Below are 20,689 nucleotides of genomic sequence, written 5' to 3' on the forward strand. Positions count from 1 at the left end.
TTTGTTCTTTCATTCCACGTCACGCTCACTTTCATGCTTCCGAAGTCCTGGTTACTTTCAACTTTGAAAAGTAATTCTTCCTACAAGTGGTTGCCAGGAGTATCCTCAGCATAGGTATTGCTCTCTGAAAGTCAGGGGTCTGTTTCCCTGTTTCCTCCTGGTTCTATGAAGCATTGTACTAGGCTCAGGTATGCAAAATCTATCCTATTTTGACAACTTTGTATGCAGATGGGAAATTAATAAAAACAGAAAGGTATGTAGTTAATATTTAATTTCAGAAAGTGATGACAATAGAAACTTTTTAGCTGTGCTCAGCATAGGGGTGACCAATAAGTACACATTCAGTCTTGTTTCACTGTAAGACATAGCCTAGCCGCAGCTGTAAAACAAAACCCAAGGCTGTTGGAGGAAGAATTTCCACCGGTTTACAGAAGTTGCTTAAGGAGCTGTGTTCAGCAAATCTGCAAGAGTGTAACCCGTGGGTGACACCTTGTGAACAGTGCTGTTGAAGTCACTGCTGTGGAATGACTTATTCGCAGCAGCTGAAGGGGTGTGGAGCAATCCTTGCGGGAGCAGGACTGACACTTCTTAATTGCCCAACCTGCCACGCATGGGGGTGAGAACACCACTGGTGAAAGTGAGGGCATGTATGAAACAAAGCAGATCCTAGCCCTGCCCTGTGGCATGAGCGCATGAGAAGGAAGAAAGTGCTGCCATACCTCTCGGTGGGACCCTGGCTAACCTTCTGCCTCGGTGTGACAATTTTGTTGGTGAAAAACTTTGGTCAGAGTAATCCTCAGCTTTGCCGATGAGCTGGCTGCCTGCTGAAAGTGAGAGCAGTGGTTTTTTTGGTGCTTGAGGGAGGACCTGCCCAGCCAGTCACAGTATTTGGCACCCTTCCTTTGCAACGCTGACCATTGCCAGGATTGACAAGGACAGATATGTGCCCTGTTTTACCACACCTATTTTTTTTTCTGTGTATTTTTATACTGTTAGTCAGCAAAACTTTCCTCACTTGTAAATCATATAAAATAGAGAAGCTGATAATGTAATCGTTTAAAGTTGAAGCTGATGGCACACAGCTAAAGCAGCACAATGCTTTTGGGCTGTGGTGTTCAGCATTTCCCGCTGCTGGAAAAAGCTTGACATATTCAGCTATTTTTAATAGGCAGCACATCTGCTTTGCTAAAACATACGAGGAAAGGCTGAGCAAGCTGTGACCGTTCAGCCTGGAGAAGAGAAGGCTCGGATGGATCTCATTCATGTATATAAAAGCCTCTCTGGTTTGCAGGGTGCAAAGAGGATGGAGCCAGGCTCTTTCCAGTGGTGCCCAGTGACAGGCCTGGAGGTAATGGGCACAAATTGAAACATGGAAGGTTTCTCCCGAACATCAGGAAACATTTTTTTTTTTTACTAGAAGGGTGATGGGGCATTGGCACAGGTTGCCCAGAGAGCTGCTGGAGTCTCCATCCTTGGGAGATATTAAAAAGCTATCTAGATGTGGTCCTGGGCAGCCTACTGGAGCAGGTTGGTTGGAAGAGATGACCTCCAGAGGTCCCTTCCAACCTCAGCCACACTGTGATTCTGCAAAAAAGATCCAAAGAATAGTCACTGCTGCTGCTGGTATTCAAGGATCCTAGTTGGATTTAACTTGTGAGGTTATAGAGGCTGCCTTCAGGTTTTGGTGTTTTTCTGTTAACAAGAGGGTTGCAGAAGAGCAATCAAGAAGCCTGATTTCTTCTTCGTATTGATAATATCTAGAAAAAAAAGATGATGCAGCTTGTCTTGATTTTCAAGGCCCAGTGCAAGAAAAAGTAAAACCAATCCCAAATCCTCAACTCTACTTGAAAAGTGAATAACTTTTAATATGGGGTTACAGTGAGAATAAGTAGACACCCTGTGCGGGCACATTTTTTTTTTTCCAGAAAAAACTTAATTTTGTGAAATGGCCTTTCTTTTTCTGTAGAATCTGAGCAGCTGAGCTTGCAAATGAAGGTTGAGATTTAGTCTGAACTTGACAGCCATCATTTACATTTTAACCTTATTACTGAAAAAAAAAATCCTTTCATTTGACTCACTTTGTTTGAAGTTCTACATTGTTATCATTCACATTATGGTTGCACCTGAAGGCATCAGTTAACAGCAGGGCATCACAAGGGAAACTGTGGTTATATTGTAAGAGACTGTCCCTATCAAAAGGTATGACAAATTAACTAGACAAGGCCAAGAAAGAATTTTAGAAAGGCAACATTATTGCGAGCTCTTTCAACCTCAAGTGATAAAAACAGTAAATAAATAATTAGTCAGGCCCACAAAAAAAAAATGAAGTTTGATTTAAAGATTTTTTCCTTAAATTAGCAAATTCTTTTTATTGTGGTGAGGGTTGTTTTTTTTTTTTTTTCAATTTTAATGTCAGCCTCTATGGTTCATTCTCTTCTAGCTTTTCTCTCAAGCTGTGAAAGTCAGAAGGCTTTAATTAAAAAAACGAAAAGCTTCTCTTCACTAGCACGAATCCAAGAACTGGAGAGATTTAAAATGGCAGAAAACATGCTGAGATTCAGCCAGTCTGCTAATCCTGTTTTGCACATGTGGAACCAGGCCAGACCCAGAGAGGTTTACTGTTTTGCCCAAGATTACATATAATCTTGGACAGAGTTAGATGTCGTGATGCACAGACTACCAAACAAGCCGCCGTCTTCTGAAGAACAGCGGTGACCAAATTCTATAGCCAATTCCTTATTTTGAACTGCAATACGAGATTACTTGGCCAGCACTCTCTCTAATCTGTGCTAGCATACATCAAGCTGCATGTGTAGTTTCTGGACTTCCCTCCTTCAGTAATAGTCTTTTTCAGGGGAGATCTTTTACAGTTGCTTTTGTGTTCTGAACAATGACTGCTCATAGCACAGCAGTGTGCAGTGGAAGCAGACCTCTTGCAAATTCAGATAACAAGAATCAGCCGTGAGTGGGCCACATCTCCACATATGTATATCCTAAACACTGAATAGAAACAGACTCAAGTTGAATAACTGAAAAGTGATATTCACATTTTCCTTCTATCATATTCACACAAACTGGAGCCAAGGAGCATTATATTTCTAAAAATCTTTGAATTATTCAGTCAGGATCCTGAGTGCAAAAATGCAGCTTCATGGGTGGGAAAGGGTTTGACGAAATGCCCAGTTTAACCACTAGAGGTCCGTTTCACACAAGTCCTTTGCAGAGTACAGGAAAGACTGAGTTACTAGTACCAAAATTTTAAGCTCTTGCATACGATACAGATGTCTAAACTATTATGCTTTAAGTATGTAAATGATAATATGTATTTTTTTTTGTTTCTGGGGTTTCTTGTAGTAGCAGGTTCTTTTTAACACTTGTTTGTTTGGCAGATTACTGAACAATAGACTAGATCACTGTATGTCTGCTGGTAATTTTACTCATTCCTCATCCTTAAACACAAAGGATGAAGTCACTGTGCAGATAACTCATGAAAGCCTACTTTAGCATCCTTATCTTTTTCTCAGAAATTTCAGAGGCACAAGCCAAAGGAGCTTGCTAATGGCCTCTCTTATTGATATTAGACAAATTACAGAGGCAGAGCTGCATACTGGAAATGAGAAACTCTGACCTAAAATGAATTATCAAATGCAGAGTCATGAGGAGACAAGTCACTGTTCAATAAACTCGTCTGGGCCTTTGAAGAACCACTGCCTTCCCAGTCAAAGATGTTGTGGATGGCTGTGGGTACACAACTACAGAAAGATTCATAAGGACAGGGCCTGGGTGGGTGCAAGCTGAAGGACAAAGTTCTTACTCCTTCAGCCTCTCTGCGTGGGTGCCTCAGCTTTCGCTAGAGACTTTCCCAAAACTTAATTATTGACTATGTGAATGTCTAGAGCAATTTCAGACTTTCAGTGCTGTTTCTCCACAGCCCAGCCAAATCTGCCTCCGATAACTATGCCCTGAGAGCCCAGGGTGTGTAGCCCGTATATCGAAAAGTGGATGCGGCACCAAGGGTAACTGTTCTGCCTTAGGCAAGACCAGGGCTGGTGGTGGAGCTGCTGCTGCCACGGCTTCTGTTTATTTAGCTGGGCAGAAAAAGCTTTGCTTGATGGTCTCATACATCCCAGTTTCCACTCACAGGGCTGCCAGAAGCTCTCCCTGGGCATATCTTTGGTTCAAATTGCATGCTACACTGGCATGGGCAGTTTTTGACACCCTTTCTGTTCAGCCAGTACAAGTAGGCAGCAGACAGCCCCACTCCCTACCAAACCCCAATTTATGTTGGGCCTGAGAGTCCTCCTCAGAGACTCTGCTTGCCCACTGCTTAGGGAAGGTAGCTGGGACTGGAGAAAAACTACATTCTGGTCTCCCTATGGAGGACCACTGCATCTTTCACTGAAGGCTTGTTTATTACAAACAACATATGTGATCCTCAAAGCAGGTGTCAGGGGCCAAGTACAAATCATAGCTGTTTGAGCTCATGGTGTTGGCGTGGATACTGAGTTTTTAATCACCAGTAAGAGCATCTAGCAGTGCTGCTGTGCTGCCACTCTGTCACATCCAGGGTCATACACAAACTGATGGGAGTCAGAGAGGTTTTAGGTATCCACATTTTCTGAAAACAGTGTCATACCAAATAGTAACTGATCACAACACAGGCCTGAAGGGAAGGCTACCTGCCACCCCCCTTCTCACGTACACCTATCTGTCCCCTTCCCCATCCAGATGAACACCTATTGTGTAGAGGGAAACCTGTAATTGTGTTTAGTCCAAAATCCCATAGTCAGTCACTGAGGTACAGGGCTATATGAGAAAATGACAAGGAATTACAGATAGAAACATAAGAAGGCTAAAAAGTAAAAAGCAACAGAGAGACAATCCAGTTGGCATACATATATTTTAAAGAAATTAGTTAAAACTATCGCAGTGAATTTCAAGATGAACTGACTAAAACTCTTCACTAGTAAAAAGTGATAGCCAGGAGTAATAATCCTACTGCAGCAATTTAGTAATCAATAGCTCCCAATTGGCTTTCTCCTATAGAGCGCTAAACTGTGTCTAAATGTTAGGTTATATTTCTGCACATTTATCAGCTGTCATCACTTGCTTTTTGTAATCTTATGCATCAAAGAGTGCAACTGGATTTCACTTTATGGGGGTTGTTCATGGCTCACTTCTCACTATTCTTGGAGCACTTGATTAATAAGACTTCAGAGAGGAAATTTGAACTTCTAGACACCATTATGTAGTTGCTTAATTAATGTACTTCTTCACATCTAAAAAAAATGTCTCTCTTTGTCTTGGGTGGGTGAAAAGGAAAGAGAAAATGTGTCCATTTTCTAGCTTTAAGCTGATTCTTTTTATTTACTGTCACAAAGATGGGATGATACAAATGTTCTGATGTGATGTTGCTTGTGCTCAGGGAAAATCGGCGTGTGCAGAGGTGTCTTGGCAAATAACTGAGGTTGGTAAAGATTTTTGCTATTCTTACCTTTCAGTTTGTTTTAAAGAAAAGGGTCAAGATAAAGTAACCCTGTCCCCACCAGATCGCATGTCTAACCTGTTTAGATATAAGCCAGTGACAGAGATTTTTTTTAAATGTGGGAAAATGCGCATGGAAAAAGGCAGAGCTAAACATTTAAGGTCTAGGTTGACCATCTGAGTCTTCATCCTCAGGTTGTCTGTTCTGTTAGATCTACGGCAGAAGATACCAAAGAACTAACGAAGGATCAGATTCTTTTAGCTCAGCTAGGCACATCTCTGCAATAAAAGCTCCACTAGACACTCTTACGCTGAGATACGAGAGGCACTTGACATAGGACAACACATCTGCCTTCTTTGTGAATTGCATTTTTTCATGCTGCAGAATTACCCAGTGAAATGAGCAATTCTGGCAGCATCTGGGCTAAGGAAAGACTATATTCTTTCATTATAACACACAGGCAGTTGTGCAGTCATCTTCTTAAGCAGGCACAAATACAGGCTGGGCGGGGAATGGATTGAGAGCAGCCCTGAGGAGAAGGACTTGGGAGTGCTGGTGGATGAGAAGCTTAACATGAGCAGGCAATGCGCCCTTGCGGCCCAGAAGGCCAACCGCATCCTGGGCTGCATCAAGAGAAGCGTGGCCAGCAGGTCGAGGGAGGTGATTCTCCCCCTCTACTCTGCCCTGGTGAGACCCCACCTGGAGTACTGTGTCCAGTTCTGGAGCCCCCAGCACAAGAAGGACATGGACCAGTTGGAGAAGGTCCAGAGGAGGGCCACGAATATGATAAAAGGGCTGGAGCACCTCTCTTATGAGGACAGGCTGAGAGAGTTGGGGCTGTTCAGCCTGCAGAAGAGGAGGCTGTGGGGAGACCTGATAGCGGTCTTTCAGTACCTCAAGGGGGCCTACAAGAAAGATGGGGATAGGCTGTTTAGTAGGGCCTGTTGCGATAGGACGAGAGGTAATGGTTTTAAAATAGAGGGGGGTAGATTTAGATTAGAAATTAGGAAAAAAATTTTTACGATGCGAGTTATAGAACACTGGAACAGGTTGCCCAGAAAGGTGATGGAGGCCCCATCTCTGGAAGCGTTCAAGGCCAGGCTGGATGAGGCTCTGAGCAACCTGACCTAGTCAGGGATGTCCCTGCTCCTTGCAGGGGGCTTGGACTAGATGACCTTTGAAGGTCCCTTCCAACCCTAACCATTCTATGATTCTATGATTCGATTTTTAACTTTCGTTGGAATCTCTAAGAAAGTTCAGTACACAACAAAATAAAAATCAGATTATTTAATGTTACACTGATCAAGTAATATTCAGCTGTTCAAAAATTCCCTTTGGCATCAGATGGAGCCATTGACACCGGGAAAGCCAACTTTGTCCTTCAAAGCAGTCTTTAATGTCATCTGGTTGGACTGGAGAGCTAGAAAAACAAGACTATTTTTTCAGTAGTTTTATTCTGCTGGAGGAGAGGGGCTGCTGTGCAGCACATTAACAGATATGTTAAGGTAAGTGGGGATGAAAACCAGCTGTATCACAAGAAATTCCCAGTTTCATTTGTAAGCGAGCCTCACTTGAGATATTACTGTCAGCAGCTGGAGGGGTGCAGTGCTGAGTGGATGGAGAGTCAGAACCTGGGATTTTTGATGCTTGGATTTGCCCCTGTTCTTCTGACTTGAATTATTAGCAAATGTAACTTTTAGTATCACTTATGTTATTTTTGAACCTTGAGTGTCTGTCTGAAATTATACTCCTAAATAAGGTTTCCAGGCCTTCCTGGACAAAGGTGTGTGCTGAAGGACAGTAAATCTGACACGGCAGACTTCCTGGCGTGCAGACTTCAATTGAACATGCATGCACAATCTGTCCAATTTGGCCTGAAAACATAGGACTTACTGAGCTGGGTGTTAGGCATATGGGCTGTGAATGTGTCTCGGATTTCCAGTCATATAGAAGTTAGTCAGAGCTGCTGTGAATGCACAATAAGGTTTCAGTTGCTGGACCTACAGACACACAGAGATCCCAGGAGAGAATCCTGAAAAATTTGACCTGATAAAATTCTGGTCTGAAAGAAAGAAAGCATTGCCAAGAAAACCTGCCTTTCAGCAGTTCTTAATTAAAAACAAAACCAAAAACTGAGGAAAAGATCATCATGCCTCCCAGTGTTTCTGAGGGACTGCTGCGCTGGGGTGTAGCAGAAGGTTCCCTGACATGTTATCAGCTGCCTCCCTTAAGATGCTTTGGTCTGCCCTTCCCAGCTCGCAGTAGGATGTGAATGATGCAGATTTGAGCACTAGGCAGCTGGAGGGTAGCTAGCCATCCCAGACACATATTCTTCGCACACTTCCAGCTCACCACAGTCTAAATACAGAAAAAGCAATGCAGGCTTTCAAATTTTTTGCTCCTCTCCTTTTTTTTTTTTTGTGATGCACACTCACATGGGTCTCTCAGGAGCATGACTTGGTGCAGTATTGTCATGTTGAAGATAAGCATGAAAAGGAAAACCTTTCCTATCTATAACTCTATTAGTCGCTCTTGGTGGACAGAGATGGGCAGGAGATGTATATCTTGTTTAAAATATGAAAAATATGCAATGCTATGTTGAAGACATTATATGTGACTTTATTTGAGGCATCACATGGCTAGATAAATGCAGTACAGGAATCTAAGCAGCTGAATAAATAAATAATTTGTGATGAGGGAAAAGTGTTTGAACTTGCTGAATAATTCTGTTTAAGTGTGTCAATGAAAGCAAATCTGCTGGGGAAAATAGCACTGTGTTTTGAGGTGCAACCACTTTCAAACAGCCACTTTCAAGGATGGTTAGTTGTGTCCTGATCCCAAACACTCAGTTGCACTGGCTGGCTGATGATTTTAGCTGATGCCAGATTACAAAGTGTCATAGATAGTGATATCTATTTACATTATCAGGTAGGGGCTGCCATCTATTGAAGCAAAGCAAGACAGAATATGGAGAGTTGCTCCAGTACAATTTGCTGGGTGCAGTATTTCTCCCCTTGCCTTGGCTCTTCCTCTGTGGGGGCTCTTACCTGCTGTAAGCATGTATTTTCAAAATTACTTCTTTCAACCTCCCACCTGTATAAAAGGAAGGAAGGAAGGAGTCGACTGAAACCAGCCATGTCTGTAAAACCTCTAAAGCCAATCTTTCTTTTCTTAGCATAGGAGAGAAACACTCATCCATTATTAGAAAGATGCTTCTCCATTATTAAATCAACATTTCTGGTTACTTGCTTTATTTTAAGAATAGGATCTGCAGGAGGAAAAATGCACTAGGAGTGTGAATTCAGCAACACTTACAAACACTTTTGCCTACTTGACGTGGTGTGCCATTGTCTGTGCAAAACCTCAAACATCCAAAATTGATGCAAGAGGTGCTTTTGCCCTTTTTAGCTCAAGACCTGGAAAGATTACAGAAATGAGGGCTCTGTGCTCGTCTACACTATATTCTGTAATAATGAGGTCTCTGCAGCCCATTAAGTCTTGTCCATCCTGTAGCACTTCAGTTATATTTGTGGAAATACTTGATTTTTTAAACAAAACAGTAAGGCACTTAATTCAGATGAATACTGCTTCTATTACCACAGCATTGTTTTCAACTGAGACTTGTAATACACAGGTTTATTTTTTTAGAAAAAGAAGATGCTGCATAAGGTCTTACTTCAGTGCTTTCTCAGTAAATTAAATCTCCCTGCTGCCTATGGATTGTGGTCTTGGCAGGTGGCACTTCTATGGCAAAAGTGCCACAGAACAAAATGTATGAACAGAGGGAGCTGTCTGGTTTCATAGGCATGGGAATCAATAGCATGTCCTGGTTTTGCCAGAGGTGGAGTTAATGTTCCTCTCAGTAGCCTGTGTGTTTCGGATTTTGCATGTGAAGAAATACCCTGATGATACGAGTTGTTGTTAATGAGACCAAGGACAGTGTCCAGCTTTCCAGGTGTCACTAATGTGCAGATGCAGGAAGCTGGGACAAAGACAGACAGAGTAATTAACCCAAACTGGCCAAAGAGAGTATTCCATGCCATAAATGTCATGCTCAGTGTGTAAGTGGGGGTTGCCCATGGAAGGGTATAATTTTTTCCTTTTCTTCCATCTCTCCCTCTCTCTTGTTGGCATTGTCCCCTCTACCTTGCTGGCTCCCTTTTGCTCCTTTGCTTGCTGCTCAGTTTCGTTTCCATGATCGCTGCTCGAGACAGGCTGTATCGGTCATTCGGACATCGGGTGGTGAGAAATCATGCATTGTTCATTTTGTACATATTAATATCCTTATATTCTGTTCTTGTTGTAGTTTTCTGTTTCTATTCTAGTGAACTGTCTTCATCTCAATCCACGAGTTTTCCTTTCTTCCCGATTTCTCTCCCCCATCCCACTGGGGAGGGGAGGGTGAGCGAGAAACTGTGTGGTGATTTGGGCTAAACCACAACACAGCATCTGCGTCAGTTTCAGTGGAAGGAAATAATACAAAGACTGGGCAACCTGATAGTCTGATGGAAACACAAAACCAGTTTAATTATAGCCAGAGGATTTGTAGAGAGCTGAGACTACATCTCCACTTCCTAAAACTTCTGGGTTCTGTGGAGAGGTTTTTGTTTTGTTTTTTATTGTGTGAGATGCCATATCTGGAGAAGGAAGCTTGCTGCTTGAGGACAAGGCTGTGAAAGGTGGAGGACTGGATGGAGGACTGTAATGGGATGAGGCGAAGTTTGGGCAGATTTGAAAAGGCTTGAGGTTGTGGGTACGCCATCAAAACGGAAAGGATTGGTAGATCTTGGTAAAAAGTGTCTTCTTATGGGAAAACCAGTTCAGCATGAGCCAGGAATACACCAGACAAGTCGGGGCAATGTAGAAGCCCTATGGCTGGGCTGGCTATTACCACTGCTTGCATGCCTTTCCTGATGTGGAACGCTTGAGTCTCCTCTCACCTAGGTCCAATGGTGATGTTTGTGTCTGCTGCTCTTCAGTTGGAGATATGTTATTATTCTCTTCACAAAATGACAAAGTCATGTTTATTACCAGCTATACAAGGGTGTAATCTGCAGTTTTATCTATTATGTTCTGATGGGTTATTTGCCTTTGTTGTGACTAATTGTACTATTATTTCCCTGTTACTCTGCATCTGACTTTTAATAAAATTAGGAGGCTGTTTTAGGGATTTTATTCATGTAGAAAACACTGATGTCTACTCTTTTTGCCCCCTAATTTTTCACTAAAACAAAAAAGGGTATGAGAGCAGGAACTGAATGTGAGTGGCATTTGCCAGCGGGGTGTTAACCATTTTTTGTAGCTGTAATGCCTCAGGTGTCCACCAGAGGTCACAGCTTTACTGTGAACGCAGCACCAGCGCGGCTGGGCCCTGCGCTCAGGGTACCAGCGCCTAAGGCAGGGGTTTGCGGGCGAGCCTGTTCCTGCTACGGACAGCACGGGGAAGCGGCATTGGCATTGTACCGCTGCTGTCAAATACAGCGGCAAAATCCACTTATTCATGTCTGAGTACTGTTGCTATGCTATGCTCCTACCCCGATCTACAGGACGGCTTCAAGCACTCAGCAGCTGTTCTACCACCGGTCTGGCACCTACCAGTTTTCCATCACATGCACAGATTTTACTAAGCTGCATTGACAGAAATTAATTTTGTTGCTCAGTGTTCGGCACACAAGCATACTGAGGACACTTAAGTACAGCTAAGTGTGCTCCAGTATCCTGTGGTGATGGAGGGTGTAACTTCCACTTTCAGAAGGAGATATTTGGCACTCTTGCTCTGGTGTTCATGGCCAGGAATGCTGAGGAAAAAAAAAAGGATGTCTCATTTATTTATTTATTTATTTATTTTCTTTCCTGGATGTATTAAAAACACAAGAGGAAAATGCCAAGAAAGCAAGCAGTGGAGCCCAACCTCCACTTAAGTTCAGTATGCTTATCAGACATCAGAACTATCATGCCTGTGGAGCCAACACCTCCGAAACGGGCACAGGACCCAGGAAAGGCACAGCTCTTCTTCCTGCATCTCCTCTTCTGCATTGACGGCCTGCTGTTGATACCACAGTTCGAAATAAGCTGGATCAGGTGTCTGGTAATGCTTTGTGGCCTTCAGCATCATCTGTGCTAGGAGACCCAGGAATAATGGGATAAAATGAAGTGAGATGACAAGAAGCCCTAACTCCAGGGGGCTGCATCATTAAGCCAAAACTGGAAGCTTGCATGTGAAAAGATTAATGTGTTAATATGTCTCCACACATCAGTTTATTATTTAGGTACTAATATATGTTATACTACTACATACGCACTGTTACCCACTACAACTTACTTTTGCCTACCGATTTCGATCCACTTAAGGAACTTTCATTTCCACTATAATGGGAAACTCATCGAAGTCATAGTTAATATCAGCATGTCTTTCAAAGCCCTGAGTCCGTCCTGGAGTTTCCACCTATTTCATCACGCACTGAAACCATAGTACAGCAGAAATAGGTCCTTCAGTACTTCTAAGAGATGCACCATTTAGTGTGGCTAATGCAATTTACCAAAGCTGCCATTTACTACTCAATCTCTTTTTCTGCATTCCTCCCCACTTGCATATTTAGAGGAAAAAAAACCCAAGCAGATATATGAAGGATGTTGACCTTTTGAGAATGAATGGTACATACTACATACATTACACTCATTCCAACAAGTGGAACCAATTGCAATTTCATTAATACAGACTGGCAGATAATTTTCTGAAAACTTCTAATGTATTTTTTAAAGAAAACAAGCTAAGAATCTATGTCCTGCTCAAGCAAATTCCATGTGCCAGGTCACTGGCATGGGTTCACAAGTGAAGAATGTCTTTGCAGGTTAGTACAGTGAAGAAGATCATCAGGCTTGAGAACTGGTGGCTACAACAGAGATTTGTCTCTCCAGTCCTGAGACCTCTGTAGATACTACCCAAGAAATCTCCTCAGAGAGTTCGGACCTCAGAAGGTCTGGCAGACCCTGCTGTTGTCATCAGTTTAAAATGGAAGCTCACTAAGTGATTACTGCAGGGCCCGATGCTCTCAGCTGTCATGATGCCCAGGACACTCGCTGGAAGCAACTGGAAGCAGAAACACAGCAAGCTACTGAAGTGGCTCAGTTTGAGGAACACTTTTGAAATTATGGTGCTCAAAGAGGCTGAAACTACTGCACAGACAGAGTACACCAAATGCAGAGTCACAGACAAGCCATGCTTGATTGAGAACTGCCAGTGAAGCACAGGAAAGGACGTCCCCGAGATCTGGGTTTAAACACATTTGGAAAGGGGCTCATGTGATGGGAGGTAAGGGAGCAGCGAGGGTGACAGGTCACAGAGCTCGCTCTCTGCAAGCCACCAGACTTGGTCCAGTGCAGGCTGGCCATGGACACAGGGCCTGCCCCAAGGTGGCTCTCCGCAGCCTCTGTGAAACGACTTGGTGCTGGTGTGAAGCAGTTCCTCTGTGGACAAGCACTAACTGGCAGCCTAAGCCGAGATGTTCGAGATTGTAGAAAGCTATTTGTCCTTTAATGTTTAGAGTGTACTCATTCACAGAGGGAAAATATGTTTTACTATTACTTGGTTTGCTGACAAACAGGTTCAGATCTGAGTTCAGCAATCAGATGCATTTCACACTGAATTAATTTTAAAATATACACTTGTGCTCACACTGGATCCAAAATAGATCTACCTTCAGGAAAGCTTGACTGAAAAAAATCCCTATTTGCTGGGAGAAAAAAAAAGAAAAAGACAGGATCATAGGACAACACAGCCCGGAAGGGACCTCAGGAGGTCTCCTGCTTGCAGGAGGGTCACCAGGGAGCTCAAACCAGGTCTCTCAGGGCTTTGTCCCATTGGAGCTTGCAGCACTGCATGGATGGAGCCTGTGCAGCCTCCACTGCTCAGGATGCTCCTCACATCCCCTCTCAGACTCCGTTCAACTTACGCCCACGGTCTCCTGGTCTCCAGCTAGGCATTCCTGTCTAGGGAAGACCTTGTCTTCCTGATGCCAGCCCCACAGGTTTTGGGGGGCTGCTGTTTGGTGCCGCTTGAGCTGTGCCTTCTCCATGCTGAACCAGCCCTGGTCCCTCAGCCCAGCTCACTGTCCACCATGGCCCTAGGGCTTTCTCCGCGGAGCTGCTCCCAGCCCGGGTGGCTGCAGGGGCCGTCCCTTCCTGGGAGCAGGACTTGGCAGCTGCATTTGCTGAAATCGTATCCAAAAAGCCTTTTTTTTCCTTTTGATTTTTTTCCCCCCTGCGCTATTTGCCTTTTCAGTACCCAGCCTGGTGCTGAAACCGCCCCGGGGCTTTCCACCGGCTAAACCCGCCGGGCCGGGGAGCGCCGGCACCTGACCGCAGCCCGGCCCCGCCTGCTCTCGGTCGGCGGCCACCACACCGGCACCGGCACCGCCACCGGCACCGCCACCGGCACCGGCACCGCCACCGCCACCGGCACCGCCACCGCCACCGCCACCGGCACGCGCAGCGCCACCGCCACCGGCACCGCAGCGGCACCGCGCCGCGCGGCGGGGCGGGGGCGGGGCGGCGTGTGCCTGCGCCCCGCCCCCACCCCGCTCCCTCCCCACGTGGCCTCCCAGCACGAGCCGCCCGCTCCTCCTCCACCCCCCCGCCCTTCCCGGCCGGCGCGCGCCGATTAGCATAATTACACCCCCCCCCCCTTTTCTCCCCTGCCAGCCAATAGGAAGCCAGGAGGCGCCGCCAGCTGCCGGCGCCGCGGCGGCGTGGGCTATAAATGGGGCGCGCGGTGGGCTGCTGTGGTAGAGTGGTTGCGGTGTGCGTGGATGTGAGCTGGTCAGAGCCGCTGTTGGCTGCCGTGCTCTGGGAACCCGCTGCTATGACTCTGGAGGAGACACACGGACAGGAGCCTGTGCCCGCTGGCCACGACTGGTACGTTTGGGTGGCGCAGGGGGTGGGAGGGCGGCTGCGGTTTTAGGGGGCGAGGGAAGCCGGGGGGCCGTCGGGGCCGGCTGCGGCGCCGCGCTGACTCTCTGTTCTTTCCCGGCTGCGCAGGATGCAGGGCGCCGGCAAGGCCCTCCAGGAGTTGCTGGCCTCGGCGCAGCGGCGCGGATGCCTCACCGCCGGCGTCTACGAGTCGGCCAAGCTGATGAATGTGTAAGTAGGGCGGGAGGGGCCGCCCGGCGGGGCGCGGGGGCTCCAGCAGCGGCCGCGGGGGCTCCAGCAGCGGCCGCGGGGCTCAAGGCGCTCCTCTCCTTTTGCAGCGATCCCGACAACGTCGCTTTCTGCGTGCTGGCGACGGACGAGGAAGACGAGGGGGATATTGCCCTGCAGATCCACTTCACCCTGATCCAGGCCTTCTGCTGCGAGAATGACATCGACATTGTGCGGGTGAACGACGTGGCCAAGCTGGCTGCTATCGTGGGGCCCAGCGAGGAGTCCGGGGAGCCGCGGGACCTCCACTGCATTCTCATCACGGTGGGTGTCCCGCCGCAGGCTAGCCGTGCTCGGGCTGCCGTCCTGCGGGGCCCAGCTTGTGCTACCGGCCTCTGCACCGGGCAGTGGGAGCCCTTCAGGGGTGGCCCCGTCCTGTGCTGGTTGCCAAATCCTCCTCGGGGCAAGGGACAGGTGCTTGGTGCACACTGTACAGCATGTCAGCTGAGGAGGAGTAGCAGCACCAGGCTACACCTCTTGTCACGGTGGATTTCCTCTGCTGTCCCGCAAGGGTAGCGTCTCTGCTGCCTGTTTTGTCTGTGCTGGGACAGGAGCTGTCTGAAGATGCCTTGTTTCCAAAGCTAATGCTTCTGTTAAGTGTTGTGATGACTTCAGCTGGTGGGCAGCACTCATGGTGTGCAACTTTTTTTTTTTTTCTGGCAGAACCCAAATGAAGATGGCTGGAAGGACCCAGCTCTAGAAAAGCTGAACTCATTTTGTGAAGAGAGCCGAAATCTCAATGACTGGGTGCCGACTATCACCCTTCCTGAGTGATGGTGATGTGGTGTGTTGGGGAGGCTGAGACCCCTGTTACATTCTCAATGTGGCGTGGGTTCACCGAAGTGTGCAACAAGCTGCTGGTTCCATGGATTAGCCTGGTCAAGAGACTGGATTGAAGTCACTCAGACTGGCATGTTGTGGGCTCTTATGGAGAAGAAAGAGGATAACAGCTCGCCTCACCAGTGACTCACTAGTGAGCCTCAGTAGGCTGCAACCGTGGAGAGGCTGATGTACCATGGAACTGAATGAAGTATTGAGAGTTTCCTGGTCAAGTGGAGCTGTTTCAGAAGGCAGAGCGAAAGCTGGGGGAAGCAGGCCAAAACTTTGCAGAAGGACTGGACAGAATACTGTAACTAGGAACTGTTGGTGTTGTCTACAAAACAGAGAAGAAAGTTTCAGTATTTGATGGACTACTAGGGACTGGTTACTAAGACAAATACAGAGGCTCCAAAGTGGACAGACTTCAACAGGCCTCTTGGGTCACTCTGCAGAACTGTTTTAATAATGCAATATTTTTTATTGAAATATTTGCTGCTATTGAAGCTTTCATAATAAATTTTTGACAATTAATATCTGGGAGTGTCTTGCTTACTGGGTGGGGAAGCATGTCAGTGAAATACCATTGAGGTTTTGCTTGTGTTCTGTACTCAGAGGTATACTCCATGGTAGTGGAGCTGTTGCTCAAATACTTTCTCTCCTGGGCCAGCTGACTGAAGAGCTGTGCTGTCCAAGTTGATAATTCAACCTTTCACCCTCTTGCAACAGCTACTTATCGCAACAGCTTGCAAGACTAGAGAGCTGCATGCTTAATGAGCTCACTTATTGTAATAGGCGGTCTTTGTAGTCTACCGAAGGAACATAATACATGTTAGGAACATGGATTTTTGGAATACAGACCTCCAGTAAATTGCGTCATTAGTCCTTAAATATGATTTAGTAAGACTTATTCAGAGCTGCAGTGTTCCCACTTGGGAGAGCAGCTTAAACATGATGGGGGGGGGGCTGCAAAACTCCTTAGATGTCATACATAGAACAGTTGCTTTCATTAGAACGACATCGTTAAATCTAAAACCAGCTAATAGTGAATAAACATCACATCTGCCACAAGCTGCTCCCTGATTGCCATATGCTGTAACAATAGAAGCTGTCACTCCAGTAGCCAGTTTTGCAAAACCTAATTGTGTGACAATACCAAATTAAGTCCAAAACAATTTAAAGATGGTGTGGCATTTTTTAGAGATCCTGTCATGGAAAGTTAATATGGGTGGGCTGATTTGGCTCTGTGTTGAAAGGGAAAATATGACCCCATTTCTGTGCAGGATCTACATGTGTGTTCCAGGATTTGACATTACAATGGCACAGTAATGATCCCTTCTCCAGAGAGCGAGAAAACCTAACTACTCGCTTCCTCTATAGACTCTAAAAATACTCAGTTATCACAACTACATTTCCTCTAGGCTGGCTTGCAGTGATTGACAGTAGCACGTGCTGAAAAGTGGTCATTTCTGCATAGGATATCTTGAACAGTTGCTGTTTCTGGGAAGCTTCTTGCTCTCAGTTTCATTGTTCCTGATAAGGGAAGTTCAAATTCAGCTCCAGCATTCTTGGAATACGCTCCCTTGTACAGGAGGTACCTAGCACTGCTTGGCCTTTCTTACTGTGTTGTGAGGGGATGTAGGATGGCCTAGACCTCTGCAATTATTCCTTCTTGCTGCTAAGGTGCAGGAGTTGCTGCGCAGCCTGTTTCTCTGCTTAACCTGCACTCATCAAGTGGTGTTTGCTCTTGGACTTTGAGAAAAGTCACACGGAGGAGCTAAGAAAATAAACAGCTTTGGCAGCTGTGATAACAGAAACTTCCTTTAAGGCAATTGCCTTGATACGTAAAGAATACCAAGTCTAGATGCTTTATTATAATTTTTTTTTTTCCCCTTAGCAAATGCAGGTTTCTTCAATGGTTTTACAGATGAGAAACATATTTCTGTTCTTTGCTTGGAGCCTAATCAGTACTCCAAGCCAAGAACAGATTAAAGTGAACTGTCCTGAAATCAACTTTTGTGTAAAGTGTAAGGAGTACTTTACAGCCTTGAGTGATTCAAACAAAAGCCTGAGAAGATTGGAGGAAGTTCTCAAGCATGTATAGAACCATGTATACAGTTACATGTACAATTAAAGTATAGCAGAGAATAAGTGTAACCAATTTGTTGGCTGAGATTGTAGGCACAGATAGTTGTACCTGGTGGGAAGTTTAACTTTCCAGCTTTTATTGAAGAAATGTATTATACAGCAAACAATGAAATTAATGAGGCAACACCAATAAATACCCCTGTGAAGATGTTGCCACTAGGCCCTCAGAAGACAGGAGGCCAACCTTCACCTCCCGAGTAGTTGCATGAAGCTGTGAGCTGTGCCCCATAAGAGGTACACCATTTCTTATTTCAGTGACCCATACAATTCTCCTGAAATCCCTTCTGGCTCACGGTTACGTGAATAGTATTAAACTGAGTTAGCCTGCAAATGTTATTAATACAGCATTGCAACTAAAGGCAGCTGTAACTTGCAAGTTATGTGCTGCTGCAACTATCTATAATGATGAACACTATTCAATGTAGCAAAAATTCAGCAGCTGGTATCTACTGATACAAGTAGACTTCATCTTTATGTTCTCAGATACAGGACTGTACAAGGGGTAGCTATACAGTTGTTAAAGATAGACAACGGACTTGGGTGTTACTGGCTCTAGTAGGGACAGCTGGTTGGGAGGTGTTGGTTGGCTCTCCAGATGTCCAGGGTGTTTTGTCAGGTATCTGGGGGAGCCAGAGGGAGGGGACAGTAACCTCTTGTGTCTGGGAGCAGTGTGCCCTGCATACCTCCCCTTCACAGGAAACAGAAGTGCCTAGGACAGGGACACTACAGGTTTGCAGGGCTGGTGGGACTGCTGGGAGCTCTGTCGCAGTGCCTACATCCCAGCTGTGCTGCGTGGGCTTCACAGGCTGGCTTGCTTTGTGCCATGGTGGGCCGCATCTGGGGTCTTTGGGGAGAAGGTTGAGGCTAGTAGTTACTGATAATAAAGGTGGTTCTCCAGGACATGAGTCAGGCTAGTGACATAGCAGGAGGTGCGGGACATGGAGTCACAGAGTGGCGATGATGCTTCTGGCTCTGCTTCTGAAGGTCTGTTTGCCATCAAGCCCTTCACTTGTGTGCCAAGTGAAGGTGATCAAAACTATGTATTTAAATATTATAATCATAGACATTTGTCTTGTGCTGTCTATACTTCTAAGTACATTCTTTTAATGAAGTGATGTATAAAGTTTCATTTAACATTTGTTAAGTGATGGGTTTATGTTTTTCTGCCTAGGTATCTGTTTCACCATATAATAATGCTGATTGACATGAATTTCCCCTCGTCTGCTGTTTTCTTTTCTCAGTGCTATTTTCTTCCTGTTACACTTCTGTGCATCACTTTACTTTTCTCTCTCTTGTGGTTATAGATGGTGATCTTCTCTTTAGAAGCCCGATTCTTCTAGTATATACTATGTTGAGTTAACTATTTTATCGTCTTATCATCAGGATATGTATATGCATACTGGCACATAGGACACAGTTGTTGTAAATAATGGTTTCTCTTTGCTGTGGAGTAGGAAATACAAAAAGGAAGATAATAAAAAGTACATTAGAAAGAGGCTGTCAAATAATGCACGGAATAATGTTTACATAAGATCTGTGCATATGCTAGAGGATCTGCTCAAACAGCATTTTTGTCACTGGATGCTCAGGGAAGGAGCACTGACATGGCCTCCTTCCAGCCTGAGAGTTCTGCAAAATGACTGAGTTTTAGTTGGAGGTGGAGGCTGTTTGAATTAATGTGTCTTCTGCAAGGAGACAATCTTTGCAAAAATGCTGGTGGCAGAAACATGCCATAGGACCACTGCCTGGCACATAAGGGAGACCTGGCTCATGTCAACAAATCTATTCACTCCAGCTCTCAGATCCCCTGTCTTCAGGAGGAAAGAGCAGCATATGCCCAGGTTAAACCATAGCAAGTACACAGACAGTATATGACTAGTGGAAATGAAAGTCATCACATGTGTGAGCAAGAGGGACCTGTGGAGAAGGATGTGTGGATACTGTACTCCTGGTAGGGACACACGTGGATAACTGTGCTCATGACTATGCATCCACAGGATCTTGCTCATTGTAAAGCAGTAGTGGCAGAAACTGAGTTTGGTGGAGGGCTGGAGCTGTACAGACAGTACATACGCCTCACCAGAGCCATTCTTTCCACAGGTTTTATGAAAATGGCTTCTCATTCCTGCTCATTCCTTATCAATTTCATCATGGCAGGCATGATTTGCTCACTTTGTAAAGTCTGAACATGCAACGGTAGGATATTGGAAAAGCTTAATTAATACTTTGTGTGTAATTATTTCATAGTAAATGAGTGAATACTCCTGTTATTCTTCATTGTCCTGCAGTAAGATATCCTTATACATGGCATTCAGAATATTGGAGTGTATGCGAAGTATTGATTGGAATATATTGGTATCTTTAAAAGTATAACTAGATTCCAGACATAACAGTTGTAATGGCTATAAAATCTCCTCCAGTCTCCCACTGCACTGGCATATGGTTATTTTACCATGCTTATTTCCTGATTTTTCTGCATGGAAAGAACAAAATGTTATTTTATTCTGTGTGTGTAATCCTCTCTGTAGATCTGACTTTACTTTGAAATCATGACTTTGAAAAGTTAGTATGACTGCTGAGTCAAAACTAGTTTGTTCAACCAACTGGTTGGGGTTTTTTTCCTGTGCTGGAGAGACAGCTATAAAGGTATAATAAGAGGTTTACTGACTGATTTAATATTTCCTGCATGATACAAGTGATGAGAAAAAAGCTACACTTTTTTTTGAGAAGAGTTGTTATAACTCCCTGTAGAAAGTCCCATATGCTATAATCCATTGCAGAATAGTGATAAAATCTGACAAATAACACTGAAGATGAATTTCAGTATCAGAAGCAATTTTTACTGTCCTATCAGACCATGAAGCTAAGAATTTTCAGAGTAGTGAATCTAAGGTTTGCTTCCTACTCCCTGTTTTGGGCACCTAAGCCATAGCAGCCTAGCTTTCACGTCCTGCTGAAGCCAGTAGGAAGCAATGGTGCTTAGTAATTTATATTTAAATGCCTGGACAAGTACCTAAACTCAAAGTTTCTAATTTGTATTCCAGA

At 45.0% G+C, this 20,689-nt stretch overlaps 1 protein-coding gene across 1 annotated transcript; it reads left to right on the forward strand.

Moving 5' to 3' along the window:
• The first annotated feature begins 14,287 nt into the window (after positions 1-14,287).
• GADD45G (growth arrest and DNA damage inducible gamma) lies at positions 14,288-16,030 on the forward strand. The gene is made up of 4 exons (XM_086770711.1): positions 14,288-14,398; positions 14,522-14,623; positions 14,731-14,944; positions 15,344-16,030. Exons 1-4 carry the CDS (start codon positions 14,346-14,348, stop codon positions 15,452-15,454), a joined length of 480 nt encoding a protein of 159 aa, XP_086626837.1. The 5' UTR covers positions 14,288-14,345; the 3' UTR covers positions 15,455-16,030.
• Positions 16,031-20,689: the final 4,659 nt, after the last annotated feature.

The sequence above is a fragment of the Chlamydotis macqueenii genome, chromosome Z (genome assembly GCF_036417535.1).
Source record: "Chlamydotis macqueenii isolate bChlMac1 chromosome Z, bChlMac1.mat, whole genome shotgun sequence".
In the NCBI taxonomy this organism is placed as follows: Eukaryota; Metazoa; Chordata; class Aves; order Otidiformes; family Otididae; genus Chlamydotis; species Chlamydotis macqueenii.